At 39.3% G+C, this 10,052-nt stretch overlaps 2 protein-coding genes across 2 annotated transcripts; one reads left to right on the top strand and one right to left on the bottom strand.

Annotated features, from left to right (window-relative positions):
* si:ch1073-390k14.1 (deoxyribodipyrimidine photo-lyase) lies at positions 1-3,783 on the top strand. The gene is given in 9 exon segments (XM_066685606.1): positions 1-429; positions 816-900; positions 979-1,030; positions 1,032-1,122; positions 1,369-1,469; positions 2,613-2,661; positions 3,050-3,171; positions 3,173-3,252; positions 3,290-3,783. Coding segments are annotated over 9 exon segments (1,503 nt in total).
* Positions 3,784-4,580: 797 nt separating this feature from the next.
* gcsha (glycine cleavage system protein H (aminomethyl carrier), a) lies at positions 4,581-8,968 on the bottom strand. The gene is made up of 5 exons (XM_066685470.1): positions 8,804-8,968; positions 6,695-6,774; positions 6,447-6,510; positions 5,527-5,658; positions 4,581-5,279 (listed from the first exon to the last, which is right to left on the bottom strand). Exons 1-5 carry the CDS (start codon positions 8,952-8,954, stop codon positions 5,182-5,184), a joined length of 525 nt encoding a protein of 174 aa, XP_066541567.1. The 5' UTR covers positions 8,955-8,968; the 3' UTR covers positions 4,581-5,181.
* Between the last annotated feature and the right edge of the window lie 1,084 nt (positions 8,969-10,052).

The raw sequence follows: 10,052 nt of genomic DNA, 5'->3' as shown, positions 1-10,052 counted from the left end.
ATGCAGAATCCTTTGGCCCCAAGGCCTGTGCTGTTGTGGTTCAGACTGGATCTGCGCATGTGGGAAAACCCAGCTTTTATTGGCTGTCTTGAGTTTGGTGCCCCAGTCATATCTGTATTCCTGTGGAATGCCATAGAGGAGGAAGGACCAGGGGTTATTATGGCAACAGGTGGAGCCTGTAAGTACTGGCTCCATCAGACCCTCATATGTCTGAACCGTTCTCTTGAGGAGCATGGTAGCCACTTGGTCACTCTGAGCAGAATCATCCACTCTAGCTGCCCTGCAGGCTCTGGTGACCAAGACTGGAGCAGGACTGTACTGTATGAGCTATGGCGGAAGGAAAGAGATGACAAATTGTGGGCTGCTCTGAAGAAACAGGGCATCAAATGTCACATCTATCACTCCTAATGCCTCAGAGATTCCTATACTGTCAGCATGACTGCCTGGAGGTGGGTCTCTAAATTAGTTATAAGAAACGTATAGGTAGGTAGGAGTGTATGTGTTGCCCTGTGATGGACTGGCGCCCCCTCCAGGGTGTATTCCTGCCTTGCGCCCAATGATTCCAGGTAGGCTCTGGACCCACCGCGACCCTGAACTGGATAAGCGCTTACAGATAATGAATGAATATATGTATATACTCTACCCTTCCCCTTGATTTTGGACAGCCCTGTAAAAGTGAATTACACTTTTCAGCTGTAGGGGAACCCAGAAGCAAAATTACCAAATCATACCTAGTGTTTTAAATTAACTTCATGTCCATGATGTCTATATCAGAGGTTTTGTGTTTGTTTAATGTGTATGTACTGTGTGCCCAGATTGACTGGGCAGTGAATATTCAAAAGGCCTGGGATATCAGTGAAGAGGGAGCTCATGCTCGGTTAGAGACCTTCTTGAGAAATGGTAAAAATATTGTATCAGATAAACCTGGCTACACAATTATCAGACTCTACCATTTAATTAGAATGTACTGAATTTCAGGTGTTTACTGCTATGAGAATGAGTCGAGTTGAGCTGATGCTCCAAACACAAACTCTATCTCCATATCTACACTTTTTTCAGCGTGGACAAACGGGCTTTCTATTTGTTGATGCAGCCATGAGGCAACTGTGGCTCACTGCCTGGATGACCTAAATCAAATTTATTGTCACAAAGCAGCTTCACAGAATCCAGTAAAGACAAAGTTTTGACATGAAATGTAAAGAATGTAATAATCCTCCAGGTGAGCAAGCCAAGGGCGACAGTGGCAAGGAACATCTCCCTCAGAACTGAGGAAGAAACCTTGGGAGGAACCAAGGCTCACAAGGGGGGACCTATCCTCCTCTGGTCAGTCTACTGGTAATAAAAGTTTGGAGTCTGTGAAAACTTCAGTGGGCAGCTCCAAGGCACTTGGTGGTGGCTAGAGTGTGGGCAGCTTGTCTGAAGCGTGGAGCAGGAGCTCAACAGTCATCCATCAGTGTCCAGACGGACAGGTGGGCAGTCGTTTGCTCAGAAAAATGTAAAGGGATGTTTGGTGTTTATAAAGCAGAAAATGTGAACATTTCTAGAGTGTGGCTAATGACTCCGCTCTGGCTATGACAGCTTTAACTAAAAGGAGAGAACCTGAATGACACGCAGACGTTGGCGCATCCTGAAAAACTGGAATCTCTCCGCTCCATCGTCATCAAATGTGAGTGATCGCGTGAAGCAGCAGGACGACGCCAGCGTCTCAGTTTACTATAATTCCCTGTGTCCATAGACCCCTGGATCTGCCACCTTTACCTATGGGGGAACATTAACAACCAAAATCTAAACTAAACAAATGAGTTTTTAGCCTAGATTTGAAGATTGCGAAGATAACGAAAGGTACACGGACTGACCCTGAATACATTTGGAGTGGATGGTTGCCTTTATCAACATTTATTTTAAAAAATGAATCCGAATCTCAAAATTATAAACTGTATCCCTTCCCAGCAAATAAATATATAAATAGCTGAATATTCGGGGCAACCCCTATTGTGAATTTGATGCCAGCAGCACGTTCCAAAAAATGTTTGTATAGCGCAACAACAGAGTGGTAAAGAAAAAAAATGGTTAACTGCCAATAGATAATTGACACAATTGGGTATCTCAGAGAAGCTTTCAGAATTAAAAATATGGAGTGGTCCACATTGTGCATGGATTTTAACAGCATGGCTTGGTAGTAAAGTAATCTGGGTGCTAGTCCAGACCTGTCACCCACTGAAAAATAACTGGTGCATTATGAAACAAGAAACTGCTAAGCAGCTGAAATCCTAAAACAAGCAAAGAGTGAGAACATTTCACTTTAAGAACTACAGCAATTGGTCTCCTCAGTCTGCAAATATTTACAGTGTGTTGTTAAAAGAAGAGGTGATTCTATACAAGTGTAAACATGTCCCTGTTCTGACTGTTTTTTGTGGATGTGTTACTGGTATGGTAGTAATTGTATTAATAGCAGTCAGTAAGATACTTTTGTGTCTAAACTGAACACTGCAAATACACACAGTAAAAGCTAAATTTACCTGTAAAGACATATATTAAACTTTGTAGTTCTACAATAGTCTATAAATTGTTCTGCTTAATTGTTTGCCTGCTTTCACCCTGTTCTTCAATAGTCAGAACCTCCGGAAAGCTGTTATGATTTCTATGGTGGATGAATCTCAGGTACATCAGGGCTCTGGAGTGTTTGCAGTGTTGTCACAGCTGGACTTAAAGTAGTCTACTAACCAAAAATCTCCAGCCAGTAGTGTTCTGTGTCCTGTGCAAATACATACAAACAGATGGGCTACAGGCTGTAATTTTAGAATTACATATTAGTATAATGTCATTTATTTTTGTAGGCATTCTCAGGCATGTTCTCTAGTTGCTTATTAGGCACCTTTGATTGCTGCATATCTCCTTTTGGTTCCTATCCTAAGTAGAATCCCTCTTTAAATCTAAATGCTTCTTTGTTTGCTATAGGTTGTGAGATGTATACGTTCATTCTATGTTCAAAAGACTCCCTAAAATAAAGTGTACCACATTTTCCTGTTGCTGATTTATTTTCCTCTAGGACACTTTAGTGGATGCTTATGTTGCTATAGATGCTATGATGTGGCAGAATGGAGGCATGTGTGGTCAGGACCATTGGAACTTTATCATGAACCAAGTTGATGCGGCACTACCCTGTGACCCCTACAGAAATTGTCAGGCAGTGGTGCCCTGAGCTTAAGGCACTGCCTGATGACGTTATTTCTGTTGTTCTGTTGAAGGCAGGTGAGTCATTTTCTACTCTCACCCTTCACAATGGAAGGTGTTGTTTTGGACCCAAACTACCCTGAGCGGATTGCAGTTGATTTGGAAGAGCAACGTGTCCAGTCGCTGCGAGATGTTACACTGGTACGTAAGCAATTTATTGAGTTTGTGTGCCGGCAGTCTGGCTGTGTTCTCATGCCTCTGCCTGGAAGTGACGTAGTAGTATGTGGAGGAAAGGAGTTCCTGCTTCCAGTCATCACTCACATGGAGTTTAGATACCAATCTGAAGACCCAGAGAGCAAGGACAACCCATACAGTTCTGTTCTAAAAGGCTACGTCAGCCGCAACCGAGATGATAGAATTGCCTGCTTAAATGATTGTGACTTCAAAGCCAGTGTGACGTACGAGTATGCTCAGAGGATAAAAAAGCTTGAAAGGGACCGTCTAATCTTGAAGGGTTCCAGCTTTCCCCCTCTAGTAAAGGCAGAGGGCAGCATCGTAGCAAGAGTCATGCTGTACAAAGATAAGAATGTACCTGTGACAGAGAGATAAATTCAGTCACTTGCAAAGAAAGGTGATTTACCGGTTTGTGTTTTAATAAGTAGTTTACTTTGATTTATATTTAGTCATACTTTGGTCAAAATATCACAAGTAGCACAATATTTTAAGCCATACTTACTGACTCAAACTGTTTGGGTTTGTTAATTCCCTGCAATGTTCTTTCATTGCTATACTTGAATATGTTAATGTTAAATACATCTATTGGGAAATCAGTGATGTCCTGGACGTGGTGTATAGCATTGCAAATTCCACCATATATAATGTGTCAGTCAGAGCACTGATGCACCAAACTAAACTTCACATTCACTTTCTCCTGTAATAGATTTCATTGAATAAATCTTTAAAAAATTAATAAATTCATCATATTTGTTACAAGCTTACTACTTTTTTTAGGTGCCGTTTCACAGAAAAATATACTTAATCATGAGTAGAAATGTTTTACAAGTTACTGAGTGAAAATGTGCCACTTTTCATTGGCAAACTTATACAGAATAAATGTATATTAATAATGCATTTTTAATGAAATATCATTATTTGATCTTGAAGAGGTGCCTATAATGTCTTCTCATCTTTTGTTAAAAGTGAATATATTGTGTAAGCTGTTCAAGGGGTGCCCAAACTTTAAAATATATAGACTTGTCAGCCAAGCCAATCTATGCACTGTGTACCATTGTGAATTTAAATCAGATGTCTTACTCTGATTGCCCACTATGGCATTTGTGAAATAACATCATAATATAAAGAATAAAAAAGCAAACACAAAAATGAGTTTGAGAAACTAAGTTGTCTTTTTAATGTGTTAATTATCTTCACCTATCAGTTGCTGTCTTTAAACCTGAATGAGCAACGGTCATATAAACCTTTGGTCACCAACACAGACACATAGAGAACATGTTATTTCCTCTACTGAATCTGTCTTCTAGACAAACTAATATTCAGGATGGTTGTCTGCATACCAAACTCTAGATTGTCATCCATCCCCTTATACCTCGCTAGACTTACCAGGGTCACAGTATGCTATTGAGCATGAATGCACAATGTTTTATTGCATTGATTCCTTCTAGACTGGATAAACAACTTATGGTACAATTAGTCTCTAAAAACAACAAAAAAGAGGAAAAAACAGCATCAGAGCACTCTGGAACTGACAAATCTCCACTACTTTTTCAGCAGTCCCCTCCATGCTTTATGTGACACTGTGGAGGTTAACAGAAGTTGTGTGTTAGATTTAAGAAATCTAAACTAAATCAGAAAGTAGCTCTAATCAGAGGAATCAGTAGTGAAAAAATGGCCAGTCCGTAATTGACCATATTGTCTTTTTTCTGTTCATCCAAGGGAGAACTCATGCAATTGTATAACTCTTGCACAGAATATTCTTCTGAACAGCCACTAGTCCTCTATAGATCTGATGTATCTTTCATAAGCAGCTTCATCCATTAGTGCATCCAGTTCTTCTGGTACAGATATGGTCATTTTTATCAGCCACCCTGCATAGTGCAAGAACAACGTTATGTAGTAACATTAAAGAAATACTAACATGAAGGACACTCATGCTAATCACATCAAAAACCAGAGCACTTGCTACAGTAAAAACAGTAGTAAGAAACACAAAGCATGATCACAGTGGAGCTGAACTGTACAGATCATTTCATTTTAGAGCATTTCAGCTGTTTAAGATACTGAACACCAGCCTCCACATTCAAGCTTTAATTTAATCAAGAATGGATAGCTCACCATCTTTGTAGCAAGACTTGTTGACCAGTCCAGGATTTTCAGAAAGACCATGGTTGACCTCTGTCACTTCACCCGTTAATGGGGAATATAGTTCACTAGCTGCCTTCACACTCTCCAGAGCACCAAACTCATCTACACATACAAACACATACATACTCATGCACAGACCATATACAAATACAGTGGAACCTCTACTTACGAACTTAATCCGTTCCGTGACCCGATTCGTAAGTAGAAAAGTTCATTTCTCGAGTCAATTTTTCCCATTTAAAATAATGGAAAAGCAATTAACACGTTCCAGCCCCACCCTGAAAGTCACCCTTTTTGCACTGATATATGTTTACAAAACTCTCAAATTAGTAAAAAAAAATACAATGGTAACAGTAATAAAAAGAAATAAAGTTTTAAATGGTTACATATCGAAGACGTGACGACTGGCTGGAGGAGTAACACAGGCACTGGCTGTGTGACGGGAGGTGGGGGTGGGTGGAATAACGGAGAGTAGGTGGGTGAATGTGGGGAGACGAAGCGTAGATACGGCTTAACTTAGCACGAATTTCGATGTCTGCTATTTACACTAATGCTAAATTGCTGAAACTACTATTTGTTAATCTTAAAAGCTCACTCAAGTCTGGGCGCGCTGGGAGACTATTGGGGCCAGTGGCCATTTCCAGCCGCCGGCTCGGAGGAGGCTCGGGTTCGTTTCTAGGGTCATGGTTCATTGGTGGAGGCAAAAATATTCAAATGCCCGGTTCGTATCTTGGAAAGTTCGTTAGTAAAGGCGTTCGTTAGTAGAGGTCCCACTGTATATTTATGAACAGAAATCACTCGCAGTCATATTCAGAACTTTCAAATGAAGCAATTTAGATGTATGGTTATAGATGTAATAGATGCCTAGTAGAAAATATTACAAAGATTACCTGATTGGGAAAGCTTTGTGCCAACTTCAGGTAAACCACAGTATACCACATCACCCAAGGCTTCCTGAAATGTAAGAGACAAGAGCAAGCACACAAACAAGATACGTTAGTGACTGACTACAGTGATTGTATCTAAGCAGTTTTTTTTTTTTTCAATAGTTATTTATTTTCATAGGTCAATGGTACTACCCGCTGTACACTTGCTCAATTTAATGATCAACTAATTAACTCGTGACAACTTCACTTACCTGAGCAAAGTTACTGATGCCAACAGTGCCCACGCCATCCTCAACTCGTACCCACTCATGCTTGTCTGTGTACTTCAGTGCTACAGAGTGAAATGCACAGTGACAACAATGTGAGGGCTGGGACAAATTATTGTAAGACTCTCATTAAAGCTTCTGGCTAAAGCATGTGGTATGATCATAATAGTATGTCTCATAATATATATATAATGATTACATAATGAGGACAATGGTTCAGCAGTACAATACAGACTTTTTTTTGGTAAAATAACCAAAAGGGAAAAAAATGTAGTTGACCAAAAAAAAAAAAAAAAATGCAGTTTAAACTAAATTAGGAAAAACTGCCCACTGTACCAGGCGCTCCCCTTTTTGCTTCCTTACACGAACAGCTGATGATGAACAGACTCTGACTAGTTTGTATCTCTAATTATTTGGTAAGGTTGCTAAGGGAATATTTTTTATTTTAAAAAAATCTTTCCAAACTCTGTTCTTTCATTTCGCTAGAGCTATAACGCTAAAAGCTTGAGTAATTTCAGAAAATATTTGCTGGTCCAGATTAAAGCTAATTAATCAATTGTGGATTTTGTTCAGATTGGCTAGTTTGATGGTTCACAATCATAAATGACCTGCATCTGTTAGTAATGTGAATGAATCTGTCACATAAATGGCATACATGCACACACTGACATACTGTTTATGTGACCCTGTCCCAAATGGGTCCCAAAGCCCTGTGTAGTGCACAATGTTTGTCCTTAAATAACAGCTTCTACTACCAAGTTCTGTGCAATATGTCTAACACAAATCAATTTGTATTCAGCTGCACAGCTAATTTTTTAATATTCAGTGTATAACTCTGGTTCAGAAAGCATAGTTGAAGTAATCATGAAGACCTTCGAGAGGCTGAATACTGCTGCTGGTGCTCACTGATGATGATAGAAATAAGCACATGCATAGAGACAAAAAAGACGCATGGAATCCAATCTGAATGTTCACATTGATGTCACATGTTCATGCATCTGACACGTATCCAATTTAGGACCACATATGAAAGTGTATCAAATTTGAATGGGAAAGATTTTACATGTCCATGCATCCCTGAAAAACATCTATTTTAACATGGCCTAATAGTCCATTGTTTTTAAGGACATGAGATGAAGCATAACTTTGCTTAAATTTGTTATTATTATTATTGTTGTTGTTATAATTATTATGAAGAGTGCAGGACACGACTGTTGGTGTCACTGATACAGCTCTGGGGCAATGGGGGTCTGTCTATCACTTCTGGTCTCTGTCTGTGTGGAACACAGTGTTTGGTGTGTTCTCCCCGAGTCCACTGGGATTGCGCTTGTGCACTCCTAAGCCATGGTATAATTGAAGAACAGCGTGATATGGCCACATCATGTTGGGAAAATATTCAAATGTCATCATCATCACCACCATTATTATTATGAAGCTAGATAGTGCAGCAGTATGGCCAACTACTGTTTTCATGTGTATGCTCTAGCACTTTTTTAATCAAATTCCAGAACAAAATCTCACTTATTTGGTAACAAATCTTTATAAAGAGCCAGTTATCTCATTCACCAAGGCAACTTTATTTTTAATAAAAAACTGTTTCTCCTTGAAATTTAAGGTACTTATTGTAATCAAACTAACAATTGCAAGTTGTGTATGTATTAATTATAAATGATATGCAACTACTTTGTCATTCGCTGCGCCCACTGTATTCTTATAATTATTTGTTCATTTAAACAATTACGTGTTCGCATTATTTTGTTCGATTGAACTGGTCCAGTGCATCTGTTACACGGAACTGCATCCGGGCAGAGCCCTGGTCAGGACATTAGCAGACATGCTCAAGCTTTAGCCTTAGCCTTAACTTTAGGCTCGTTTTAAAATGTGGTTAAACCGCACGGATACTCTTTAGAACGATAAGACTTAACGAGTAAAAACGAGTTCAGCCCAGCTGTCTGAGAGGTAGATCTGCGAAGACTGGAACGTTTAAGACTCAGATAATAGGGTGATATTGTCCTGGTGGTATTTACCCTTCCACATTATATGGTGCAGTTGTTCCATTCAGAGGCTAAACACAACGATATTATTCACTGATACCTGAACAAAAGCGAGTAGTCACTGACAGCTCCCTTTTAAAACACGTTCTCGCCAACAGTCGGCCAGGAGACACGGCGTTTAAAGGTGAGACTCGGGGAAGAACATGAGTTAAATTCATAGAAACACAACGTAACATGACACACACCGCCATCTTCTCTCTTACGTGTAAAGTAGTGGACCAGTCGCGTCGCGCATTAATGCCGTCACAGGTCTTTTTTTTCCGTTACCCGGAAAAGGGCCAGGGTTCAACAAAATCAGCAACAGAGTAACATTAACACACACACACACACACACACACACACACACACACACACACACACACACACACACACATATATATATATATATATATATATATATATATTTTTTGTCAGGCACTTGTAGGATTCCAATCAGCAGCCTATGGACTACAGTCTGTTAGTGTAGAACTACACCGTGCTGCTGTAGCTGGGAGAATGGACAGTGAGTTATGAAGAAGCTATACAGGGTGGGCCATTTATATGCATACACCTTAATAAAATAGGAATGGTTGGTGATATTAACTTCCTGTTTGTGGCACATTAGTATATGGGAGGGGGAAAATTTTCAAGATGGGTGGTGACCATGGCGGCCATTTTGAAGTCGGACATTTTGGACTTTTGTTTTTCCAATGGGAAGAGTGTCATGTGACACATCAAACTTATTGGGAAGACTGGGAGAAGGGGGATGCATTGACAACCCAACACAATGTGTAGCACTTTGAACACAATTTATAAGTGGTCAGAAACTTGTAAATAACTCATGAAAGAATAAAGTTACATTAAAACCAAGCACATCATTGTTTTTCTTGTGATGTGTCACATGACACTCTTCCGATTGAAAAAAACAAAAGTTGGATTCAAAATGTCTGACTTCAATTATGTATTTTGTTTCTCCCTTTACATATTTGTGATGAGATGAAATGACAATAAAGCTGACTGACTTTTCGAATAAAAGTAACCCTTTATACATAAAAATTTGATTCTTAGAATGTAAGACAAATATTGGAGTCCTAAATAGATTAATTTGTATATAAAACCTAGGACATAAGAGTAAAACAACAGCAGCACATGTTTGTTATCATAATTAATTACCTTTTTACATAGGGTGACCATATTTGAGTTTTCAAAAAAGAGGACACATGGGGCATGTTGGCAGCACAAATGCTTCCATAACCATGCAACTATACATAAACAGATACTCTTTAACAAGATAAATAACAAATGCCTTT

The sequence above is a fragment of the Hoplias malabaricus genome, chromosome 11 (genome assembly GCF_029633855.1).
Source record: "Hoplias malabaricus isolate fHopMal1 chromosome 11, fHopMal1.hap1, whole genome shotgun sequence".
NCBI classification, from domain to species: domain Eukaryota; kingdom Metazoa; phylum Chordata; class Actinopteri; order Characiformes; family Erythrinidae; genus Hoplias; species Hoplias malabaricus.
Note: the sequence above shows the minus strand (reverse complement) of the source record. Positions and strands in the feature narration are given on the sequence as shown.